Source organism: Arachis stenosperma, chromosome 5 (assembly GCF_014773155.1).
Source record: "Arachis stenosperma cultivar V10309 chromosome 5, arast.V10309.gnm1.PFL2, whole genome shotgun sequence".
Classification (NCBI taxonomy): domain Eukaryota; kingdom Viridiplantae; phylum Streptophyta; class Magnoliopsida; order Fabales; family Fabaceae; genus Arachis; species Arachis stenosperma.
The window spans coordinates 116,741,471-116,768,871 of record NC_080381.1 but is presented as its reverse complement, the minus strand read 5'-3'; the positions used below and the strand labels follow the sequence as shown (position 1 = coordinate 116,768,871).

Below are 27,401 nucleotides of genomic sequence, written 5' to 3'. Positions count from 1 at the left end.
ATGACTGAACCAAGAAGCGGCAGCACCGGTGGTGGTTCCGGCAGCCACATAGACTTTCCTGGCGGCCAGGCACGGTCACAAGGCCTCCTCTTTCTCCGGCGAGCCTGCCTCCTCCCTCCGTTTACATCTAGTCGTGTCTCCCGCTCTCCCATTCGAGCTTCTCTCTTCAGCTTCACCATGGATGATGATGACTCCGGCTCCGTGGTGAAGATGATGACAGTGCGAACACAATAGCGGCGAAGGCGAGCTAGTCAGCGACAAGGATGACGACGAAGGCCCTAAGTTCGGCCTCTCTTTCTCTTCGGAGCCGCTCTCCCCCGGTGACCCTCCTGCGTGCGACGTGACGCGACAGGGACTGGGTGTGGCTCCTCCAGCATCGCGTCTTCTCCCTCCTCCTCTCGGTGACAGAGGCGCGACTCATGGCTCCATGGATGGGATGACAATGGCGGTGGCGGCATGGCTTCTCACGTGTAGCAGTTCGGCGGTTGGGCGTGGCGCAACTGCGCTTCTTCTTCCTTCACTTGTCCCGGATCTCTCTCGATGATGATGATGATGGTGTGTGCTCAGTAAAGAGGGGAAAGGGAAGATGGGTGGCGGCTGCTGATGGAAACATATGAGGGTGTGGTTGTTTGAAATTAGGGTTAGTGTGGGTCAATTTGGGGATTCTGGATTAATTAGGGTTTGGAAATTTCTAAAAATTACTTAAAAATATTATTTGTTGTACTAAAATATTAATTAATTAAAATAAAATACTTTAATTGAAAAAAATAAGGTAATAACATTAATTTCTTTTATTTCTAAGACTTAAAATATTGAATTATAAAAAATGTCAACTATTTAAAGTACATCATATACAATTCTTATTATTTTATAACTATTAACATTTTACATATAGAAAATAACTCAATAATTAGAAAATTGAATAAGTATCTTAATTTATTTTAAATTCAATTAATCAAAACTTGCTTTAATTATCTTTAACAAAGAAGTTTTTGAAATTAAAGTTATAAATAAATAATTGAATCACACACACACACACACACACTGTAAACGAGATATATAGAAGACAATTGTAACAGCTATAAAAGGATGTCTAACTCTTGGTATTCTTCACAAACTTTTTCTATCCTTTTTGTGTCTCATATTTCTCAGGGATACAAGACATAAATGGCCAGTAATAGTCCATACATAGTTGTGCTTGTTTATCCCAATTGTCGTATGAAAAATAGCGACAACGGGATGACATTTGAGTGTGAGGATCCAATATTGTTTCGCACTCAGCGTGTGAAAACGTTGTCGGATTTGAAGAGTTTGATATTGAGCAAGCTCGGTGGTACACAAGCGAGGGAAATCGGAAGGGTGGCGTATAGGTTGCTGGCACTTCCGATTTCGACTATTCTGACTTCAAGGGGACGAGCATGTGCGACTGATGTTCGACATCCATGGGAGGATTATGGTGGAGCAGGTAATGGAGCTTTCTGCAGAGGTGGGACACAGTGATGGTGGGAATTCCATACACTCGACCTATGTACAAGACAACCAACCTCTCGCATCACCGCCCATTCATGTTGACATTCCAGTAGATGAGGCAGAGGAGTGCGAGGAGGAGTCGGACGAGGATTTCGTGGCGGACAGCGACTCGTCCGATGATGGGAATGACGATGAGTGTGTTCCGGAGACATCTGTCCCGACTGTGGCGCGCAATGTCCTGCCTCCACCTCACCTAATTCTACCGCTATCAGCAGTGCCAAGTCACTTTCACAGTCTGGATCTGGATGCGATGCATGAGAGAACTCTGTTTCCTGACACGGATGAAGAGGATTACAACCTAGATGGCGGTATAAAGTTTCAGGTCGGCCACAAATTTAGAAGCCGATAGGCAGTGCTTCAGGATGTGAAGAACTACAGTATTCGTAGGAGTACGGAGTACCAGGTGATCGAATTGGACCGGTTAAAGTAACATGTGCAGTTCTGTCAAGCTGAGAATGGGTGTCAGCCTCCGTGTGGCCCTTCGACAGAACCTCGGATACTAATAAGCTTAAATTTAGTTGCGCTTTTTAGTACAGAAATATTCATAAGAAAGAACACCATCATAAATAAAAGTACATACATAAGAAAGCACACCATCATAAATAAAGTACAATCCAACTAAAATACAAAAGTACATACATAACCTTAATCCAACTAAAGTACAATACAATAAAAACAACTACAATCCACATACGCAATCATCATCGCTGGTGGGGATCCTGGTAGTGGCGATTGTTCTCGGTGCCATATGGCGGAGGCTGAGCCTGGCGCTGAGGTCGAGAAGGTCGAGGATCTCCGACCGGGGCAGCCGGATCCTGGTGAATCTGAGCATGATACGGTTGGAGCCCTCCAGACGGTGGAGTTGTGGCATACTAATGTAAACAAAGCTGAGGGTGGGAATATGGAGCTGCTGGTGGGGTCACCTGAGGCTGGGACTGGGTCAGGTACCTACCATAGTCGTGGGAGGGGATGTCGCGTACTGGCTACCTGGCCGAAGACCCGTCCCGTATGACGAGCCAGAAGCAGGTGATATCTGGGGCATCCAGGATGAGGTCTGGGCAGGAGCTGATGGGTGTTGGAAATCCCCGATGCCAACCTCCCTGCCTGTATGGAATGCCTCGGCTAACCGATCCATGGTGACGGACTGGACAGTGTAAAGTTGGAAGGTGTCGTCAATGAGGATCTCGTCAAGGAGTACCTCATCTTCCTGTTGGGTCCCGGATGGACCTCCCTCATATCAACCTGATGGTGATGTATCCCAAGCTGGCCGAGATTACTGCCACCGGAATCGGATAAATGCCACGCTCCTTGCCCCATGGGAGGGGTAGGAGGTGGAGGAGCCGGTCCCGTAGGTGAACCCACACTGTGAAGTGGGATGTGACCCCTCCTCCTGGCCTGATATTGATCCCTACTCTGTTACTGCAATCCAACCAACCTGACAGTAACGAAGATATATACGATTCGTTAAATAACAAACCATATGAATTGACAACAATATTTAATGCAAATACAAAAATTAGGTCCAACTTTTAAGTAGATACACATGTGAATTCATGCATGGTTATCAGTTAGGTCCAACTTTTAAGTAGATGATTTATAAAACAACGTAAAACATTTGACGAGTATGCAAAGTCTTAGACTTGGGCACAAATACTTCTTCGAATCTAAGTTCACCACATTCCATTAAGAAAAGGGGTTGACAGAGCATAATAAAATAATAATACAAAAATAATAATTTTGCAATTAAATGGTGGTACTCACATAACATTTACATAAGATAATCCCTTAACAATCTATTTGGTCAATTTTTATCTTAACAATCCTCACATAATTACAGGTAAGAACCAAACTATCACTTAAATTCAGTCACCATCCAAAATATCCATTTACATAAGTTCTGTTAAGTGTTTCTTTTTTTTTCTCCAAAACCAAAATATCCATGACATTTCAATCCAAAATTATTGGATTTTATTGGCATTTCCAAAGATATTTATTCAATGCATTGAGCTAATGACAGCATCTTTTCAAACTGCAAACTTGATAAATCACAAAACACATTCTTCAATTATTTTCATCTCTTACTTTAATTTTTCAATTTAATACATGGTTGGTGCCACAAAATATATATCTAAAATAAAATTTACTCTACTATAATATAAAATAAATAATTGAATCTTTATAATTAAAATAAATAATTTACTCTAGTACATTCAACAATACAGTACCCAAAAGATAGAAATCTTCTACACAAAATCATAAATGAGACCTTAGGTAGTGTTTGGTTGATGTTGAGACATAGACACGGTGACACATGTCTGCTGTTTGATTTAGTGAGACACAGATTTTTTATGGACACAGGAAGACACAGATCGACACGAAGACACTAAATTAGTGTACCTCCAATTTAATGAGACACTGAGACACAACTTGTGAGACACTACTTTTTTATTCTTTTATCCTTATTCAATTTTTAAATTTTCAAAATTTATCCTCTTATCTCCTCAAATATTTCTTTTTTTTACTTCCTCTTTTAAATTCTACAACCAAATTTATTTTTCTATTTTCTTAAAAAATTATACATTTAATTTTTTATTTATTTGAATTTTAATTAATCTTTGATAAATTTCGGACTTTGATTTTCTTTTTTTTAAATTATATATTTAATATTTAAATGATAATTTGAGATGATATTAGAAGAAAAAAATACAGAAAGAAATAAAAATTTAATGGTTATGACATGTAGCCTTTGAGGTGATGGGTGTGTAGCGGTGTTGGTAAAATTTGTAGTTAAATGAAGGGCAATTCAGACTTTTTCAAATATTTGTGTCTTGTTCATTATTTTTACCAAACATAATACATAGACACAAATATTTTATGTCTATATCTTTAGTGTCTGTGTCTTTGTGTCTATATCTCATCCTATACATCAACCAAACGAAACCTTAAAGATGACTGTGGTACGATGAAACAAACAAAATCTCGACCTTTTCGAAATCTCATATAAACTAAGAGAAAGGAGAATCAAAAGCGTAATTAGCACATCACAAATGACAAATCTGATTATGTTGCTAATGTTCTCCGAAACCTAACGATGAAATGAATAACAGGAACATCACTTTATTTACTCTACTATAATCTTTATTCTTATAATTGAATCTTATATATAAAAATAAATAAATAAATAATATTCAAGAGAAAAATACAGTGGCAAAATAAGCATGATTGATGATTCAACCATCTTTGTCATATTAATCTGAACAGATTTTCATACAAATAGAATTGCATGCAGCAAAATATCTATGCTCAAATAAAAATTAGAACAAAACTATAACTCGAATTAAAATTAGAGAACATTACAAATCCTAAATAAAAATTACCCAAAAAAAGAAGTTATTCGCAGCGGACTCACAACGACGGATTCACAGGGTACGGCGACAGACTCACAGCAACGGCAACAGACTCACAGCGACGAAGGATGGAGGACGTCGGGTAAGTTCTGCACTTGGATGGAGGATGACGGTGGCGAAACTCTACTCAGCTGCTCTCGGACAGAGGACAGGGGCTTGGTTCTGCGTTTGGACAAAGGATGTTGGCGGCGAAGCGCTGCTCAACTGCTCTCGGACGGAGGACGAAGGCAAGAACGACAACAGCCGGCAAAACTTGGAGAAGAGGAAGGCAAGAAGCTCGTTCTCTATTAGCTATTGCTCTCAGCCTCAGCCTCTCAATGGTTTCTGGAATATGGAGTCATGGAGAAGAGAAGAATAGTGTTTGGGTTACAGTGTTGCATCTGAGAGTGAGGCGCACACCCACACTCCATTGTCTCCACACAATTTGTTTATACATTTTTTATATTTAATAATATTTATTAGTTTTATATATTTATATTATATATTTTATTTTGTATTATTATATGTAATATATACTTCGGGGCGGGTTCACCCTAACCCCGACCTCGCCCCGCCCCTCTAGTGAACCCGCCATGACAAAAACCCGCCCCGACCGGGTAGGGGCAGGGCGGGTACCCGCGAGTTCGGGTACTCCTGTCACCCCTAGCTTAAGCGTGAAGGACTCTTTCTTCTGCGCAGCCTGCTGTACCGCCACTGAAGGCCTGACACCAAGCAGCTGCTCCACCATGGTCCACGTCTCCGTCTGGTACCATCTACTGAAGTCACGAAGGCACCCCCAACGAGGTTTTTGTGTGTGCGTAGGCCTAGGTGGTACGCCATGTCCTGCAGGGTGATAGTGACCTCGCCCCACGGGAGATGAAACGTGTGCGCCTCCGGACGCCATCGCTCCACGAGTGTCGAAATCAGGGAATTGTCAAAAGTGAAGTCCCTGAGGGGCACCGTGTCGCCGAATCTGGCCTCAGTCAGATACGGGACGATGGCGTCCGGTGGAGGAAGGGTATGGCTGACTCGCAGGGCAGTAGAAGGCGAGGCCTCTGCGGAATTAAAAAAAATTAACTTATAAAGGGATAATCATAAATTTTTGTAGTTTACTTAAGAACATAGAGCTACTTCTACTTAAGAACATACTTCCATGTTTCTAGTCTACACATGTCTCTAAATTACATATGCCAGTAAGCAAATCCTAATTAAGTCATAACAATATTACACAAGTAAATACAGTTCTAAATTCATCCTACAGACCAATTCCTAAAACATTTTACTCAGTGCTTGTCACTACGAGGCTATCCTAACAATATTCGCATACTTAGATTAACCAAACAGAACGCAACTAACCTTGAAGTCGACCACCCCGGCGTAGTGCGACGTCTCGTTCAATCTGTTGATGTCTCCGTCGTTCTCCGCCTGGCATGCCATCACCGTATTAGTCCCAAATATGGTATGAAAAAGTAAAAATAGGGAAGAAAGAGGTTGACTAAGTCAAAATGGAGACCAGAGACACGCTGTAAACGACCTATACTTATAGGTGCGGTACGACCTTATCTCGTTTACAGTCTATCTCGTTTACAGTGTAAACGAAATAGCCGTGGTTCAGCTGACGTGTCTTATCTCGTTTACACTGTAAACGAGATAAGATTAAAGTATTTAAATTCGTAAATATTTTTTAAATTATTTATTTTGATAATTATTAGATTTATTTTATTTAGTTAAATAAAAAATCCTGCAAAATTTATTAACTGAGGGAACTTATGCAGTTATTCAAGTTTATTTATTGTATTCAGATTATATTATAGTATAGAGCAATGTTAGGGAACCAAAAGGGTATTAGCCAAAAACCAGTCAAATATCTTTGGGTGAATTCAAAATCTCTACGAGTTAATATATATATATATATATATATATATATATATATATATATATATATATATATATATATATATGTTTCTTCTGTTAAGTATTAGAATGTTTCTTTTTCATACTAAATGGATGTTCTTTTATATTTAATTATTTTTGCTAAAATATAATTGAATATTTCTTTTGTTAAGTATTATGATTTTTTTCTTATTAAATGAATATTTTTTATAATTAATACTGACAAATAGCAATTTTTCATAAAGTGGAAGCTCAATTCACACCCGAAAGATCACATATTGGCTTTCTCTCTAGTCCAGGTCTAGGCCATGTCACACCTCTCTTTGAGCTAGCAAAGATCCTTGTGACCAACCATGGCTTCCATGCCACATTCCTCAACATCACCACCGAAGCTTCTTCAGCTCAAAACAGTCTTCTTCACTCACCAAACCTTCCACCCCATTTCGACATTGTTGACCTCCCAACCATTGATATATCCAACTTGGTCAATAGCGAAACTCCGGGCGTAACCCACCTTTGTATCAACACAAATGAAAGTTTAAAATGTCTGAACAAAATACTAAATCAATTGTCAAACAAGTCACAAGCGCTTATCATGGACATATTTTGTACGCAAGCATTTGAAGCATGTAAGGATATTGTTCCCAACATTTCGGTTTTCACCTTTTTCACTGTCTCCGCTCGACTTCTTGCACTCTCCTTGTTCCTTCCTCAACTAGAACGTGACGTGGAGGGAGAGTTTGTGGACCTTCCACACCTGGTTTAGGTACTGAGTTGCGAGTCGGTTGAAATCAAAGACTTGTTGGACCAAATCAAGAACCGGGACGTCAGTCTCTGGCGTCGATGACGAAGTCGAAGGTGGACTTCGTGTTGGATGCGCTTGTTGAGGGTCGCGGAGAGCATGGAAGTGGCCGGCACTTCCAGCAGCATTGATGAGAGAGAGGTATGTGTGTGTGATTGTTGGAGGTGGGTAGGTTAATGTGAAAGAGAAGAGAAAGGCTTTTATAAGTTTTAATTAGGTTTACTTAATTAATTTTAAATTTTTTAAATTTAAAATTTAAAATATTTAAAATTAATTATTAATATAAATTAATATAATTTTATTTAATTTTTGGCTGATAATCATACTTTTTTTTATAGTATATCTAAGTTCTAACTTGAAGCTACGGTATATACTTACAAAAAACAGGAAGTGAATTATTCTGGAATCCTATCAAAATCTCATTCTACTGCTGGTTTCATGGAAAATGGTTATTCTATGAAGATGGTTATTCTATGAAGATGAATATGGGGGTGAGTATATATTATATATACATTAGAGGAAATTAAATTTAATGTTGTATAACATTGATATTTTAACTAATTTAATTTATTTATTTTTTAATGGCTACTTTTTTTTTCCCTTCCCGTTATATATATAGGAAATGGTGTTAGGAAACTAACAATTTGCTCCTCAACATGAATCTGAGACAATGATGCAGAGTTCATATCTGGCGTCCGATCAATCAATGATGATGATGCAGGACACAAATGTGCCGTCGGATCAATTATCTAACATGATGCAATATTATTTGCCATCTCAGATGAATATGTTGCCTCAATTTCCTCCATTATCTAATAATCAACTAAATAATAATATTAATAATGAGATGATGACATATATGCCATACGCTCATCATCATCATCAATTTCAAACGGTGCAGCAACCCCGTTATTTGCTTTCTAAAGATGCATCTCCTTTCAACTATTTTCACCCCAAGGTGAGAGAGAACCATCATTGTTATTATTGTTATATATATAGTAATTAACAAGTTTTTAAAATTTGATGGTAAAATAACAAAACCTCGGATTATGGAATACAAAATCGACTAACTTTTTTAGATATTGGTAAAATTTTGATGTAACATTTACTTATTAGATTTTGAAATATTTTTTAAAATTGAGGTGTATTGTCAATACATGAAAAAAATATTATTCCGCTCCTAAAATTTTCAAAAACATCACAAAATTTAATAACTGAGTATTACACCAAAATTTTATTAATATATAAAAAAATATATGCTACAAAATCTGTATAAACACTCAGAGAATTTTGAAATATGTCTTAATTAACTCTAACTATGTTGAATACCCAAATTTTTATTATATATATAAAAAAATGCTCCTACTCATATAATTTATTTTCCTCCATATTTTATTTCTTTCCAATTTTAACATTTGGTATTTTTTATTGCAGTGACTTGTGGAAGCTACCCTTTTCCTTTAATCAGCTGCATGAGAGACTTTGGCTTATATTATAAGAAATTAATAAGTATGGGAAACCTTTAATTTATCGTTATATGTTTGAAATAATTTGGCATAGTAGAACAATAATATAATGTATGCCCCCTTTAATTTGGAATATTTATATCAACAAATAATAATAGCATCAAGTTGTTTGATTTTAGTAATCATCATCTTTGACACTAAGCTTCTTCACAAAAGAAATTTGGCCATAAGGAACCAATAAGCCTAGCTTGGTGGTTTGATCTTACACACATTTGCTTTGAAAAAAGAATTATTATATATTAAAGTTTTACTCTCACATCAATGCAAATTCCATCTCTTATTTTCTATATATGTTGCGCGTAACAACACATATGATTATTAATTACTTGCAAAGATACTATTTATTTTTTGGTGTTAAAAATGTTACTATTTTTGTCTTTCTTCTTATAAACTTAAATTTTTTTTTCAAAATAAATTCATAAGATGATATCTAAATTTCTAACACAAAAAAGTCTAAGTTGAATCACTGTTACTCTTTACAAAAACGAAAAAACAATTAGCATAAAACAAAAAAAAAATTATACAAATAAATTAAAAAAAACTTTTGCGTCAAAGAACATCATATTAGAAATATAACTACTAATAATATGTTTTTTTATTATTTAAATTTTTTGGACAACTAATTTCACAGAGAAAAAAAATAATATTTGTGAAATAATCTTCGTTATTTCAAATTCAAATTTAATTAGAGGTAAAATGGGAAGAAAACAACACTAAAAAAATTGTTTCAAAAACATTAAAAGAATCTCTGCTTAAAAGTGGATAGATGTCCTGTCCAAAAAAATGGATAGATGTGGAAGGGCAATAAAAAAGTGATTTGCAATGAAAAAATCTTTGGTAAAACGCCAAAGGATTCCATTTGTGTTAGTGACACATTAAGGAACAAGAACAATTAAGTGATTTTAGGAATAACCCTAAATTTTGCCTGATTATTCGTCCCTATTTCCCACTTTATTACTTTTTATTTGAGTTCCCCACTAGTTTTTCATACGCAACACCTAAGCTAGCATTTGTTCTTTAATTTAAAGCCTTTCTAAAAAGACAAATTTGCCTCCCATAGGCTTCAATATTACAATGTGTCAAGGGCATGGTGGGTCGAGATGCCTATAAAAAGAGAAGCTAAGAGATGAATTCTAATACACAAGTTTGAGTGAAATTAAAAAAATAATAATAATAAAGAGGAGAGTAAGGAATGAGAGATTGAACTATTAGAAGTTGTAGGAATGGGCGGTTTGGGATGAGTCTAGTCGGATAGGTGTCTTCCCAAAACCGCCCATTCCAATGATTTCTAGTGGATCTTCTCTTTTCCTTTTCTTTCTATTTGTATATACATGTTATTAATACAAGTCTATATATATTGATTTTGGATGATGATGAATATATATAATCCGGTTCGTTTTCCACAACAGGTAGGTAACAATTGTACACACAACCAGTCTATTTATCATCATATATAATAAAGTTTTTTTGATGATCAATTTCTTATTTCTTGGTAAACTGACCATGTCGATCATATAAGATCCATGGCTGAAGTATTTGATGTTTATTGAGTAGGTAGGTAGCTTATTAATGGTGAATTATTTTGTTGTGTGTTATATTAAAATTTTAGGGTGCTGTAAATTTGGTTGACGTTTCATATTTTTTATTTTTATTTTTAATATTTTTATTTTTTAAATTTTGTAAAAAAAATAAAAACAAAAGATAAAAGAAATAAAAAACAAGATTTTATTGTTTTTATAATTTTAACTTTTTTTTTGTAAAATCTAAAAAATAAAAAAATATTAAAAATAAAAATAAAAAATAAAAATGCAAACTAAATGCATCTTGCCATGTAGATATGAGAGATATGCATGGTTGCATGCTTTTTCACTATCAATCCCGTTACGTTACCAACAACATTTCTGTCAATATCTGCCAACTCTTATTTATAAGTGTGTTTAATAGAAGTGTCTTTATGGATGTGTCTAATAAAAATATTTTTTTTATAACTGTGTTTAATAGAAATGTCTTTATAAATATATTTTTTGGATATATCTCTTTATATATATGTTTAAAATATAATAATTAATCATTATTAACAATAAATTAGCAAATAATATATTGGTACCCTATACTTTTACTTCCACTATATATCAGTTCTTGCCAAGGAATGAAGAGATATATGTATGCTGATTAGAAGAGTTGGAACAAAGAAAAACATGGAGTAGTAAATTTTGTTATCTATGTCAATTGTAAAATCTTTTACATTAAGAGTAATAAACCCTCAAATGATACAATCGTGTCCCAATTAGTTTTATCTTTCATATTTCTTCATTTGTCTATTATAGTTTTTAAAAATTAATTTTTAGTATATATATATATATACACAACATAATTATATTGTTATATATGTTTAGCAACATACGAATTCATATATGAAAAAAGAAAACTATTTGTAGATTCGCTTCCTAGTTTGTAATATTAATTTCAATAACAGTTATATAACTAACTAAATCAAACCCAAACAATTGAATAAGAAATCAATTTTAATATAAAATATCAATAATTTAGTGTGTGTTTGGATTAGAATTGGCCAAACTGAAATTTGAATGAAAGTGATTTTGTAAAATTGATTTTGGATAGAAGTGAGTTTGTGTCAACATAATTTATGTTTAATAATTTTATACTAAAATTAATTTTGATAAAATAAAATTGTTTGAATAATATTAGTTAAAATCACTTTTAGATAGATAATTAGTTAATTACTAAAAAATATAATATTAAATTATAATATTATTTTTTAGTATATTTAATCCTTTTTTAAACTTCTTTTAGTATATTTTTTATATAATATTTTTTATAAAATTTTCTTTTAGTTTGTTATAATTTTTTAATAAAAATTAATATTTATTTATTAAATTAAAAATAACACATAAAATAATATATTTTAGTATTTTTTATGAATACTCTCGATAATCTTATTTTGTTTATTGTTTTGGATTCTAATTTTTTACTAATTATGTTTTTATTATTATTTATAATTAATTTTTTATTTAATTTATCATTTTCAATAGGAACAATAATACATATTATAACAAATTAGAATAATAAACAATGAACAAGAATTATAATAATAAATTTTACAATGTCAAACAAAAAAATATTCTATAATTTTATTAGTACTCTCAGTATTCTTTTATTTAGTATTATTTTGGACTGTAAAATTTTATTACTTATGATTCCATTGTTATCTATGATTAGGTTTTTATTTACTTTATCATTTTTAATAAGATCAATAATTCATATTATAATAGAATTAAAATATCAAATTTAATAAAAAAAACCAAAATATAAAAAAATACTAAAAATTGAAAAAAAATTTAAAATATTTGAAATGACTTCAAACAAATATGAAAATTCTTTTGGAAAAAACCACCGATGATCATCAAAGTGAACTCACGTTGAAGTGAACGCAGAAGCAACAATTTTTTACTTCCAATAAACGAGTTTTTAAGCTGTAAAATCACTTCTGTGTTTAGAGAAAAAAGATTGTCAAACATCAAAAAGCGCATTCAAAGAACTTCAACACACTTTTATCCTCTCAAATGGGTTTGCCAAACATACCCTTAGTCATTTATTCTAACACTAAACTAGTTCGCTCCGACTAAAAAAATCTTATAAAAAGTGCAGCCAATAATTTATTGTTTTTTATTAACAATATTTAAAAATAATAACTAAAAATATAGTATTAGACTATTGATTAATATATATTAAAATTACTTACCCTTAAAATTTTCTTAAAAAAGCGAGAAAATAAAACTAACGCAAATTTTTTAAACATTAATAAATAAATAAAGCTAACCCATTACCAGGATCAACATTAATATTCTTTCAACTTCTGTATTAGGCTGTTATTTTTTATATGATAATGCTAATGGTGATTACTGATTAGCATGAAAATGACCATATATACAAAAGTATGGGAGTGTGGTTTTTCAGAATTCACACAATTTGTTTTAACAAAATTTTTAAATTTTTAAAAAATAAAAATTATATCCACAATTTTTTATATTTTTAAAAATAAAAATCACCCATAACAATTATTTCTTTATAGAAATATTTAAAATTGCCCGGACATTTTGTTTTTTTTTTGAAAAGTATGAGGAACCAATATAATTGCTCTACAATGTGTACAATGAAGATAATTTTGTAATTAAAATCAAATGATAATCAAAGTAATTAATTATTATTTATTTTAAATTTTAAATTTGAATAAAATTAGGATTCTCCCTTTGTTGTTACCTCCTTCATCTAATTTTCTCCCTCTCCTGTTGACCTAGCAGAAACCCCCTCCCCTAATTTGACCAAGCAGCCACCGAAGAGAGCCCCACCGCCGGCGCTGGAGAACCAACCTCCATAAAATCTGCTGTAACCTGAGCAGTCGGCGCTACCCAACCGGTCTTCCCGCACGATTAGAGTGTTTCCTTCAAGCTTGGTGTTCGCTGCTGCCATCGTCCCGCGCGCCTCCCTCGTGCTACCGTCGAGTGTCAGTCGTCGACTAGGAGCTCCCCGTTGCCGTCGCCTAGCCGCCGGACATCCGCACGCCTGTGTGGACCTGTGTCGCACCATACTCATCTCTGAATGTCGCGTCTTCTTTGCGTTGTCTGTGGTCTGCCGTCAACGAATCTAATGCCACCATTCTCTCTGCCTGATCGCGACGCTTCTCTTCGTCCCCCTCTTGGACTTCAAAAGGTCAGTATAAAGCTATCGTTCTTCTCTATAGTGTATGTTTGTTTGACACCTAGGTTTCAGATGTTCTTTGATTAGGTGTATGCTGATTTTGAAGTTTATGGTGGTGCAATGGGATTGAGTTCTTGCTGTTTATATATGGTGGGGCTCCATACCAGACTCAGGAGAGTAAGCTTAGGAGAGGCGTTGATATTGTTGTTGGCACTCCAGGTCGCGTGAAGGTATTGCCTTTATAATATTTGTTGGTTTCATATATATAATGGTTTTTCATTTTTGCAATATGATTCATACCTATTGCCAATGTTGATAATAGAAGCTTCAGTCTATTTAATGGCTATTGTTGATTTTATATAGGATCATATAGAGAGAAAAAATATTGACCTAAGCCAGCTAAAGTTCCGTGTCCTTGATGAGGCTAATGAGATGCTTAGAATGGATTTTGTTGAAGATGTGGAACTAATTCTAAGTATTTGGTTTGGTTTTTGCCTCTTTGGCCAAATTTCATTTTTTTAAATCTATAATTTATAAATTATTTGAGGCCACTGATGTTCCATGCCAGTGTTTAATTTTTTACTCTATAGCTTCTTTTTTTTTCAGTATAACAATGGTCCTTGATTTTCACAGACAAGGTACAAGATGTTAGCAAAATTTAGACACTTCTTTTCAGTGCTACTTTGCCAGACTGGATTAAGTATGTATGTATTGTCATCATCCTATATTTCAGTGCTACTTTGCTAGCCATTTCTTAGGTAAAAAACCTAACAATGATACAAAAAAGTGCAGCCAAAGAATTTAATACCAAACCAGCAGAATGGAGAGCCACTTCAAGAGAAGGTATTTGACATAACAATTGATCCAAGATGAAAGAGGGAACATGATCATGCTAATTTGTTATATTTTATTTTTTTGTTGTTTAGTTTAGGTGTGATTGTAACAATCTTTTTTGTCTTTGTTAACCTCGTTTGGCAAAAGTTAGAATATGTTGGACATGGGTGTGTTTGCGTTTATTTTTCACCTCAATATATATATGATTTCGATTCGTATTCATTTATTATCAAGGGTGGATAAAGAGGGTGGGATTATGTTATAAAGATATAGTTTTCAGATTTGTATGCAGTTGTTGCAAGAATTTATACTTGATTTATTTCAATGAACCATTTTACTTTGGCCGGAATGAACCATTTTACTTGATTAATTTCAATGAATTTATATATATATATATATATATATATATATATATATATATATATATATATATATATTACAAGTAAGGTTAGTAAATTGTTACAAATTACTTTATGCTCTATTAACTAGTCATTCGGTACGTAGCGGGTCATTTTAGATAGTGAATACATAGTTATCTTTATTTGAGATACATTGGATGTTCATTTTTGTACGTGATCGGATATTCACTTTTGTTGTGAATGTGGATGGTTATTCCTGGGTTCTTAGTTTTATTTGATGCTTGATGGTGATGCTGGATTTGATTATCATGGTTATCCAATTTGTTACAAGTTTCAGATTGTTATTTAACATAGTCTTTTGGTATGTAGCTGGTTGTTTTAAAATATGATTACATTGTTATTTTTACACATTTATGTTGGATGTTCGTTTCTATATGATATTAGATGTTCACTTTCACAGTATTCGTGAATGGTTATTCTTCGTATTGTTCAACTCATACTACCTGTGCATGCATTCCAAAGGAATAATTGGATCTTGTGTCATGAACACTGATCATGTTGTCCAAAATCATAATAGATTCAAGTCAAATCTGAAAATATGAAAGAGATATTCCTGTTCTAAGACATAACAAACCGGGTGTTCGGTTCAGTATGTAACTGGATGGTTACTTTCATAAACAAAATAGATGGTCATTTTGACTCATTCGGAGGTGTATCATGCCTGAACAACTGTACACCAACAGATTCACAGAAGTTAAAAAAAAAGGTATCCACTGAAAACAAGTCCTCTAAAAGTATCATAAATAAATCCCAAGACTCTAAGCGATAAGTAATTTTTATAACTTAAGGTAATTAAATTCACAGTAGTTAAACCCTATTACGCTACTTCTTCCTCCCTTTGTTCTTCCTCCCATTTAGTAAATCTTCGGCAAGTTGTATCAACATCCTCCTGCTAGGTGCCGTGAATAGTGATCTAACTTTCTCGTGCTAGTTCCTCTGAAATCCAATGTAAGTTTCTATTCAGTTTGTAACCAACAAAGGAAGATTATAAGAAAATGAGCAAAAAACCTTATAGTCATTACAGATGCTAATACAAAAAATAATCATAAGAGCCATTAAGAGAAAGGACTTCCACAGCAAGAATTTAAGTGGTCTGAGAGACCGACTCCTCCAATTATAAACATAACAACCATAAAGGTAAATTAGATTCACACAAAGCAACAATATGGCACACCTAAATAGCAGGGTAATAAATGTAGCTCAACCATCCAGGTATTTATTGAAGTAACTATCCCTACCATGTCGATCCAGAAATGAATATCCGAGTTTGGAGTACGCTCTAGGGACCAAATGTTCTATAACTAAATAAACTTATTTAACACCAAATATAAGAAAATTAATCTATTTATGTGATATGTTCATAATAAAAATTAAAGTAAGTCGTATGTGTGATAGTGAACATCTAGCTTGAACTTCTCCAAACTAAATAAAAATGGAACATCAATTAAAAGATGGAACATCAAAAAGAAAGCTATCATATATAAGAAAAATGAACCGAGTGAACCCTATTCAGTGAATGATTTACTATCACAGTGATTAGAGCAAAAATAATTAAAAAAAAGAGCATGCTTTTACTTTTTGAATGGAACAAGAAGAAGATTAAATTAGAGATATGTGCATAGTTTTCCAACAAAAAAAATTGAAGCTGAACTTGATGTATATGATAGTCTTTATTTCTTCAATTCATTAGATAATTCTAAATACATTTTACAGACTCAAAACCTGACAGCTTAAGAAAATCAACTGAAGAATTAATTCAAATGTTGTGTTGCATATCTTAAGTTTTGAACAAGCGTAGGACAAGTCGCCAAGAAAAATTCTCTTACACGTTCCTTAAAAATTACGTCTTGAACTAGGAGCAGAGGATGCATATTAAACACAAGTGATTTTCTTTTCTTTCCCAAAACACCGTTCTTATGTCAGTTCAAGAAAAATTGATCATCATAGAAACCAATCACCACCATAATTGTTTCATCTAAATATCTCATTCCATTCATCATTTCCATCTTCGTTATATTAAGGCCATGATATAAAATATGATCACAATTCATTATAAATAACATAAATTAACAAGCCCAGAAAATCAAACCAGTTTTTTTAAATTAAAATAACCGATCAAAAGCAAAGCTAAAATAATAATAACAACAAAAGAGAGAGACCTTTACACCTAATTTAAAACTGGGTTAAATCACTAAATTATCCAACTTTACCAAATTAGCTTATATGAAAATAGCAAACAATTAAGTCAAGCAGTTGTTTCAATATCATGATCAAGAATACCAAAATTTTAAAACCATTCCCGCTAAAGTTAAATCAATTGCAACAATCTCAACCAATTTCTCATCTCACATGCTCCAGGATACTAAAATTGCACCTATTGTATTTTCACCATGTAGAATCAACCATCCCAGCAACATAATCTGTCTCTAGAACAAGATGCAATAGCATTAATGAATTACGGAACGAAAAAACTAACCCACTTACCGTGGATGGTCGGCGACGGTCTGGTTATGATGTTCGTGCTGGTCTCGGTGAATGGTCCACGGCAAGCGGCGACACAAGGCACGGATCCTCAGCTACGAACAGTGCCACGGGAATGCTTCCAGCCACGGCGTACAAGCGCGAAGACTGGGCGATGCTGGGCGGGTCGGCGGTGACGGATGTGCAAGGTCGAGCAACAAGGCACCGTTCTGGTTGTTCAGCACCGACGGTGCGATGTGGATGCTGCCAGCGAACAGGGGTCGCCGACACAGTTCTCGTCGGAGGTGATGCGGGTCGCGAGAAAGGCGGGTGCACGGAGGAGGGGTTGGTGACGAGCGACAATGACGCGGCGAAGGGGGCTGATGAGCAGCGACAGTGACGTATTTGAGGGTTAGGGTAATGGATGGTCAACAATAATAAATTGGGGGTAATTTGATTTAGAGATAGGAATTAGGGTAAATGAGATTTATTGTCATTTTTAATTTAATTTGGATCATATAAACAGTCCATTGTACATATTGTATAGATACTTCATTGTCTTCCTAGTGGGACTCTTTTTTTTTTCAATTTAAAAATAAAAATTCAGACATCAACTCCAATTATTTTACTTTTCTGTATTTGTTTTTGAAAATTATTTTTAATATGAAAATAGAAATGGTGTTTTAATTAAATATTGATATTTGAAGTGTATTATAATATTGTAGAAATGGTTTTCTAAGTGTTAGATAAGATATTGTCACGTATTTAACATACCTCCGCATGTTGGTGAGGATGTTATCATATATTTAACACGCTCTTTACATATTGTAATCCTCATATATTAATTTTTTACTTACAAAATTTATCCACTTATAATTACATCAAATAATTTTTTTTAATAAAAATATTAATATTTTTTTATATAAAAGAAAAAAAAAATCAGCCCATCTGACCCCTATCATGATAAAAGTATAAGACCTAAAAAATTTTAAATTTGTTTATTTTATCAAAAAATCCCAACATTAGCCGTCCTAAGTAAAGTGAAGCAGGAAATATTCTGCTTTCATCATTATATCACAATTAATGACAAGGAGAATGATGAGGCAATAATAGATTCCATCGTTTCACAAATGACAATCTCACTTTCAAGTAGGAAAGGGGTTATTATAATAAGTGAGGGTGTTGGAGCCCAAAAAAAAAAGAAATATTATTAAGTTGCGGACAAACACACAAAAGTACTTTTAAAATTTGTTAGAGAAAGATACTACAAAAATAATTAAAAATCGATATAAATATTCAATATATATATATATATATATATATATATATAAAATAAAAAATTTTAAAAATTGAATTTTGATATAATTTTTTTATATGTGATTAAAAAATTTAGTAATTTTACAATAAGTAAATATTTTTTATGATTTGTTTTATAAATGGCCAAAAGTATTATAAAATAAAAAATTAGAAATTGAATTTTAATTTTTTTATATGTACTTTTAAAATATTTATTTATTATAATAAAAATTATTTTTAATAGAAAAATTTTAGTGGTAATAATATAATAATCATTATATATTTTATTTAGTTTATATTTTTGCGATAATTATATTTTGAGTAATTATCCAAATCAGTCCCCAAAGATTTTAAAAGTGGATATTTTAGTCTCCAAGACAAATTAATATCCAAATCAATCCCTAAAGTTTTACTCTGGCAGACAAATCAGTCCCGAGTTTATTTTGTATGTATTTGTATAATAATAATAATAATAATAATAATAATAATAATAATATAATAATAATAATAATAATAATAATAATAATAATAATAATAATAATGTTCAATAAAATTATTAGAGATTCTACAAGAAATTTAAAGTTGAAATTATTTGATATTTTGTATTTAATGTAATCAAAAGATGTCCTATTTTAAAATTATATTATATTAAAAAAATATTTTTATTAAATTTCAAAGCATCATTATTCACCTTACATGTTTTTAACGAAAAATAGTGTATATTATATTATTATTATTATTATTATTATTATATTATTATTATTATTATTATTATTATTATATTGAATATATATATATATAAATATATATATATATATATATATATATATATATATATATATACATAAAAATCTAATGAATAAATTATTATTATTTTTATCTAAAAAATACAAAAAATTATGGTACAATATTATTATGTAACTAATAATAATAATAATAATTTTATTTTATATTTTTTAGACGGAGGACTGTTATGTCTAATAGAATAAACATTAGGGGTTGATCTGTGTATTAATTTTTTTTGAGGACTAAAATGTCTGTTTTTAAAATCTTTAGGGACTGATCTGGGTAATTACTCTGCCGAAAAATAAACTGGGGACTGATTTGTCTGTCGGAGTAAAATCTTGGAGATTGATTTGGGTATTAATTTTTTTTGGAAACTAAAATGTACGCTTTTAAAATCCTTAGAGACTGATTTGAGTAATTATTCTTATATTTTTGTTGTTATTACTATATGTTATAATGACAAGGGTTTTTTACTTAAATAAATTTTATAGAACTAAAATTTACTGGATTCCCCTAAAATGAGATCTGCAACGTGATTACCCTCTTCTTATTATTATATAAATCGTCCTAGACAAAGGGTAAATCGTGGCAGGGTAAATCGTTTCAGCCTGGAACGATTAATGCATGATCTGGTAAGGAAAACAAAGGGTAAATCGTGGCAGGGTCCTAAAGTTAAAAGGAGAATGTAAATCGTTTCAAGCTAGTAGGTTTAATATGTTGTTGGGCTAAACCTCATTGGGCTGCTACGATTTACACACAAAGGAGACCCTACTCACCCTAGCGCGATTCACGTGTGTTTCTTGGTAACACAAATTTGGCTGGGATGATTTATGCTTGCAATGTTGTTGAATTGATTGCATGGCAAAATTAACTACGTTAATATGTTGGATCATATAGTGTGTTGGATCTTATAGTATATGCTTAGTATGCAATTTATTTGAATAATTTTGAATGAAGACGTTGTGCGATGGTGGGTTTAATGATTTAGGGTGCATGTAGTTTAGCATAAGACGTTAGAAATCAAACTTTTTAATAGCTTAATTAACACTCTTATTATAGAGTGATAGTTGTATAATAGGGTACTTTTATTTATAATATTTTAATTTAAATTATATCTATTTAATTTTTAACTTAAAAAATAAAAATATACTTTTTATAATTTCAATTATTGATTTCATTGAAAAGATTAAATTAAATTAAAAAAATACTAACAAATTATAATAAAAGAGTATTAAATTTTAATACATAAATTTAAGTTTTTTCTTTAAAAAAATGTGAAAAGGTGTTAAGAAATATTAATTTTGCATAATATAAATTTATGTTGTTTTAAGTAACATAAATTTAAGTTTTTATGAAATTTTTAGTATTCGTTGTTTATATAATTTTTTTAATTATTTTTATTAATACATATTTTTACAGAATTTTTTTTTGTCATTTTTTATTTGACTTCATGTAAATTTTAATTATTTATTTATAATTTTAATTATTAATTCTATTAAAAAAACTAAACTAAATAAAAAAAATACTAATAAATTATAATAAAAAGAGTACTAAATTTTAATACATAAATTTAAGTTTTTTTAAAAAATATCAAAAAGTGTTAAAAAATATAATTTTGTATAATATAAATTTATGTGATTTTGAGTAACATAAATTTAAGTTTTTATAAAATGACAAACAAAATTTTATAAAAAATATGTATCAATAAAAATGATTAAAAAGATTATATGAACAATGAATACTAGAAATTTTATATAAATTTAAATTTATATTATTCAAAATAATATAAATTTATATTATTTAAAATTATATTTTTAACACCTTTTGACATTTTTTAAAAGAAAAAATTTAAATTTATATATTAAAATTTATTATAATTTGTTAGTATTCCTTTTTTTAATTTAATTTAATCTTATTAATGAAATTAATAATTAAAATTATAAAAATTATATTTTAATTTTTTAAGTTAAAATTTAAATAGATATAATTTAAATTAAAATATTATAAATAAAAATACCCTATTATACATAAATCGTGCCAGGGTGAGTAAGGTCTCTTTTTGTACGTAAATCGTGGCAGCCCAATAAGGTTTAGGCCAACAACATGTTAAACCTACCATCCTAGAACGATTTATGTTCTCCTTTTAACTCTAGGAATCCTGGCACGATTTATCTTTTGTTTCTCTTATCGGATCATGCATTAATCGTTCCAGCATTAATCGTTCCAGGCTGAAATGGTTTATGTTTTATTTAATTCTACACAGTTTAGGACGATTTATATAATGATAAAAAGAGGGTAATCACGTTGCAGATCTCATTTTAGGAGAATTCAATAAATTTGAATTCTATAAAATTTATTTAAATAAAAAACCCTAATGACAATTATATATTTTTTGTGATCATTAAAATTTTTTTATTAATAATTGCATGATTAACACTAAAATTAATTAATAATAAAATATAAAACGATTAATATTTAAGTGCCAATAAATATATTAATAATTATTTTTATTGTTATTAAAATTAAAATAAAATAAATAATTGTTAAAAGTGGTTTTTTTAGTGGTGGTTTGAATATTTCTACTAAGTTTCATATGACATACACCAACGCTTTGCTAAAAATAAATTCACTGAAATAAAAAGGGAATTGCCTGTCACTTTCCTTTGTGATCCTTATCTCTTGTCTCCCATCCATGCATATTATTATTTGTGTCTAGTATTATATATTATTCTAGCACATTTGATTTCATTTGCACAACATAATTTAGCCATATATAAATATAGAACTTGTCTATCATGGGTCTTAAGAAAAATATAAAAATTTAAATTTTTAATATATTTATTTTATATTTATTATGTGCCCTTCTAAACCCATAAATATAACATCACAACTACTATGCTTTTGAGTATATATATTCTTGCATATATACTATTATAGGTCAAATACGTATATTTGTCTATATGTTTAAGAGCCAATGTTATATATATATATATAAAAATTTAATTTTGAGCCAATGTTATATATATATATATATATAAATTTAATTTTGATACATTATCAATATAAAATTTTACACGTGTATTTAATTATATAATATTATATTAATAAAAATAATTATTTTTTTATATTAATTACGTAAATGGTTATTTAAAAAAATAATTATAATTATATGAATGTGTAAAATATTTTATATTGTCAATATATATATATAGAATATTAGACATCGACATATCTTTTTGCTTCTACATAATTCAAATATAATAAATCAATAAAAACTTTGCTTAAATAATTTTTATTTTCTGTTCTCTGATCTCCTTAACGAAAAATTCTGGGATAAATTTAAAATAGATTTTCATTTCCCCCAATATTTCTATCATGAGAAAATGATCAAATGAGGATTAAGAATTTATTTTTTCTGATCTAAGTTTCTATTTGCTTGAACAAAATAATACATTGAAATATAAGTCACAATAACAGCAAAACTAACCTCTTTCTGCCAATCTGTTAATGCTATTACAACAGCAAGAATGATTACTTGTACACATGAACCTGATATAATTCCCATCCAAAGCCCTTTAGCTTTTAGTTGTTGATGAAATCCCAAGAACAACGCTAGAGGAACCCCAACAAGGTAATAGGCTCCAAGATTTACATAAGCTCCTATCTGCTGAAATCCTCCACCTCTTGCAACCCCTGCATGTATATATATACACATACAAAAAACTGAAGCTATATATATGGCTGCATATCCAAATCAAAGTTTCTTTTCTGCAAAACAAGATTGAAATAAACTCACCAGAAAGTGTTCCCATTATGCTATCTGCACTAACTGACATGCAAAGAAGGGGAACCATGTTAGCAACATAGTCCACAACTGCCTCATCATTGCTATAAGCATATCCTACTATGTTCCGGAAAAAGATGAAGAAAGTGCTGACAATGAATGCCTCTGCAATGCCTATGATCACAACCACTCGAACCGCCCCTTGAGCCGACTTTGGGTTTCCTGCTCCTAATTCATTTGAAACTCTTGTACTGAAAAACAAATTGAAGATCATGCAAATATTTAAATATACCTTGTAATTTAGCAGATTATTGGGTGACATCATAAGAGCAATGCTACATAATCAGAATGAATTCAACGGAATGCTACAAACCTTGCAGAAGCTCCAACAGCATAAGGAATGAAGTAATGCAATGTAGTTATGTTAAGGCTGCAAGCAAGAGTTTCATACAAATTAGAAGATCAAATCTCGAATTATATTACTTCAGCAACTGAATTCCACATACCAGACCGAAAGAACCGAGGTTTCGAGTTGCGGATTAGGCAAGAGTCCAGCAAGCAATGTAAGCAGCTCAAATGACCACCATTCAAAACTAACACACACACACACACAAACGAAAACATTGAAATTGGTCCATGATATGAAGAAAAAAACGAAAAAATAGACGAAGGACATTTTATCAAACACATGGGATGCAAAACAAAATGGTTAGTCACATGAACAATATTTACCAAAACATGAGTCCAGAGGGGGTAGCATATTGGAAGAACTCTGCAATGCTAAGCAAAGCGTTTCTAGAAAACACAATCTTGGTTTTTGAACAAGCCGAAGAATACTGGATATAGAAACCAAGAGCGACAACATTGATCTAATACGAAATTCCAATGGCTAACGCGGCACCAACGTGAACCATCCGAGATTTAAAGACGAGAAACCAACAAATAGGAAGATGCATACAGAGAGATGCAATTGAAGTGAAGACCATGGGAAAGATCATACTCTGAGTCTGGAAGTAACGGATAAGGGACTGAAGTACCGCGTAGGCTAAGATCGCAGGAATCAGGTGTATGCAGTAGGCCCTTGCTGCATGAGAAATCGCAGCGTCTTGACTAAACAGCATGATGATCAGAGTGATGATTGCACAGCAGGTATAGTTCCCTAGCTTCCTGAATTCTTCTGCACCATACGTTTGTAAAAAGGAAGAGAAGGGAAGGGCATTGCGGGAAGAAGAGGAGAGAATACCGAATCAGCGTAGACCCAAAAAAAGAAAAGAGAAACGGTCTGGTCTTACGACAGCACTCCCTCTGACCATAAAAATAGGCCATTTATATAACTCCCGCGTTCTCTCTTCTCCTTTACACCTCTAATCTTATTTCTTTCCTCCTTTCTGTTTCTCTTTCAGAAGAAGAAGAAGATGCCTGCGACGACCGAGAACAACCACAACCAGGGATCGTTCCTGGGGAGAATAAGCATTAGAAGGAACCACGTGATGTCGATGTCAATGGACGGCAGCCACGACACGGAGTGTGAGGAGATGGAGCTATTTCAGAGGCACATAGCGGAGAGATTCGCGGAGCTGCTGTCGTGCACGGATGAGCCGGAGGCATTCATGTCCATCGGGTGGCTGAGGAAGCTTCTAGACGAGTTTCTGTGCTGCGAGGCAGAGTTCAAGGCCGTACTCCTCATGGGAAGGGACCCATTCCAGATCGCTAAGCCACCTCTTGACAAGCTCCTCCCTGAGCTCCTTGACCGCATCATCAAGTCTCTCGACGTCTGCAATGCCGTCTCCCTCGGAATCGATTCCCTCAGGAACATCCAGCGCCTCGCCGAAATCGTCCTCTCTGCCCTCGACCAGACCCTCATCGGAGACGGCCAGGTCCGCCGTGCCAAGAAGGCCCTCTCCGCTCTCCTCAGCGCCATGCTCCACGAGGACAAGGACGGCGGCATCACCAAGGGCACCGAGCGCAGCCGCTCCTTCGGCCGTCGCGGCAACAAGGACAAGGATCGCTCTGCCGCTGCTCCCTTCCGCTCCCTCTCCTGGACCATGCCCAAGAACTGGTCTGCCGCCAAGCAAATTCACGCCATGTCATCCAACCTGGCAGCGCCACGTGGCAACGAGTCGTCCGGCCTTGCCCTCCCTGTTTTCATAATGAACACCGTTTTGGTTTTCGTTCTGTGGACATTGGTTGCAGCGCTTCCATGCCAGGAGAGGAATGGGCTTGGGACCCACTTCCAGATGCCTAGGAATTTGAGCTGGGCCCAGCCCATCACTGCGCTTCAGGAGAGGATCTCCGAGGAGTGGAAGAAGAAGGAGAAGAAAGGCACGGTGGGGCTGTTGGAGGAGATGCAGAAGATGGAGAAGATTGCGCAATGGCTCCTTGATTTTGCGGACTCATTCCAGTTCCCTGCGGAGGCGGACAAATTGGAGGAAGTTAAGGCGCAGGTGGAGGAGTTGGCTGATATATGCCGGAAGATGGAGGAAGGGTTGGAGCCATTGCAGCTGCAGATTAGAGAGGTCTTCCACAGAGTTGTCAGGACCAGAACTGAGTTCCTTCATGTGTTGGACCAAGCTGCCAAATTGAATATACCCACTTCCTAAACACCTTCCATAACGACACCTTCTTTTTCACTCTCTCTTTTCTTGTTTAAAAGAATCCCCCTTTGTGAAGGGCACTTTCAGAACCAACATGAACAGTTCAACGAGGTTGGTTTCTGGGGGTGGGGGGTTAATTTAAAATTCTTTACAAGGTATGGAAAGCCTAGTCATTTTCAAAGCTGGTCTTCTTAATGGATTGTTTTAATGTTTCATTAACTATGGTCTATGGTAGGCTGCTCTCTGCATTTGCCTACATTGTACATCAACATTATAACTTCTTTTTGGGCTGCTTTTACTTCTAAGGGGGATGCCTGCGGGCTGCGGCTGCATTTACTAAAAACTACTTGTTTAATTAGCTCTATCTATTCTTTATTAATACATTTTCTATTCTTTACTAAAAACTTCTTAAGGTCTGGTCGGTTCTGTTGTGTAAAGGAAAAAGACGAAAAAGATGTTGCTTAGGGTTGGAAGAAACACATGCATCCATCTAGAAATTAAGCAAAAGTTTTCCCCTTATTATATCACTTATTAACAAGCTCACTTTAACTTATATTTTTCTCGTTTAGTTTTACAGTTCCAAAGGAGCTAGTACTAATTGTCTAGTACATTCGGAAATGATGCATGGTATATAATATATTGGTATATTATTAATGACCAGTGGTTGCATGACAATTTCATAGGAACTACATTGAATAGGTCAGAGGGGAGGTAAGATTGGATCTAAAATTCGTTTAGTTTTCCTCCCATGTACATGTCAACGATGATTGTATATTTTAAGCAGAAAACGTGCAGTGATATATTATTATCCACATTTTTTAGTGAAAGTCAGCAATCAAAAGTATGGAGGGAGCACTAGAGCAGTCAACACTCAGCACTAGATAACGAATTTGAGGGCCTAGCGCAAAATAACTGGATTTCTACATGCCCACTACTACAAAGTTTATACCGATCGGAAAAAAATATAATTATACCTTACACTTAGTTCCTTAAGTTGGAGGTTTTATTTATATCAGTATAGCTAGACGTGAAAGTCATTATATGTTTTGCAGAAACCTGTCATCCATAATTAACTCTGAAAAATAACAATCAAAATTGAAATGTGATTTCAATAACCTAAATTAAATTAGCAGTAGAATGCCAAAAATTGGCAAAAGTTATAGAGTAGGGATTTTGTCATAATTTACAGCACTACAAGAAAACACGTTTTTTGCCACACTTTTAAAGCGTGGCGAAAAGCTTAAAAAAGCGTGGCGATAGCTTTTCGCCACGCTTTTTGAGCTACTGCCACGCTTTTGAAAGGGTGACCTATCAAAGGGAGGCGGTTGCTCTATCGCCACGTTTTTTGCAGCCTATTGCCACGCTTTTTGTT

General features: G+C 33.0%; 2 protein-coding genes and 1 long non-coding RNA gene across 5 annotated transcripts; 2 read left to right on the top strand and 1 right to left on the bottom strand.

The window, feature by feature from the left end:
• Positions 1-13,675: 13,675 nt before the first annotated feature.
• Positions 13,676-14,800, top strand: LOC130979180 (uncharacterized). Its single transcript, XR_009086537.1, has 3 exons — positions 13,676-13,868; positions 13,944-14,086; positions 14,220-14,800. It is a non-coding gene; the product is annotated as an uncharacterized LOC130979180 (long non-coding RNA).
• Positions 14,801-23,050: 8,250 nt separating this feature from the next.
• Positions 23,051-24,465, bottom strand: LOC130979604 (protein DETOXIFICATION 8-like). 2 transcript variants are annotated; one of them, XM_057903077.1, is made up of 5 exons: positions 24,168-24,465; positions 23,942-24,028; positions 23,809-23,865; positions 23,448-23,686; positions 23,051-23,344 (listed from the first exon to the last, which is right to left on the bottom strand). In XM_057903077.1, the coding sequence occupies exons 1-5, from the start codon at positions 24,173-24,175 to the stop codon at positions 23,058-23,060; spliced, it is 678 nt and encodes a 225-aa protein (XP_057759060.1). In that variant the 5' UTR covers positions 24,176-24,465; the 3' UTR covers positions 23,051-23,057. The 2 variants fall into 2 exon arrangements, with proteins under 2 accessions (XP_057759060.1, XP_057759059.1); XM_057903076.1 differs by having other exon boundaries at positions 23,942-24,465.
• Positions 24,422-26,246, top strand: LOC130979603 (protein ROH1-like). Of its 2 annotated transcripts, none has more exons than XM_057903074.1 (2): positions 24,422-24,584; positions 24,839-26,246. In XM_057903074.1, exons 1-2 carry the CDS (start codon positions 24,555-24,557, stop codon positions 26,033-26,035), a joined length of 1,227 nt encoding a protein of 408 aa, XP_057759057.1. In that variant the 5' UTR covers positions 24,422-24,554; the 3' UTR covers positions 26,036-26,246. The 2 variants fall into 2 exon arrangements, with proteins under 2 accessions (XP_057759057.1, XP_057759058.1); XM_057903075.1 differs by lacking the exon at positions 24,422-24,584 and adding an exon at positions 24,594-24,715.
• Positions 26,247-27,401: the final 1,155 nt, after the last annotated feature.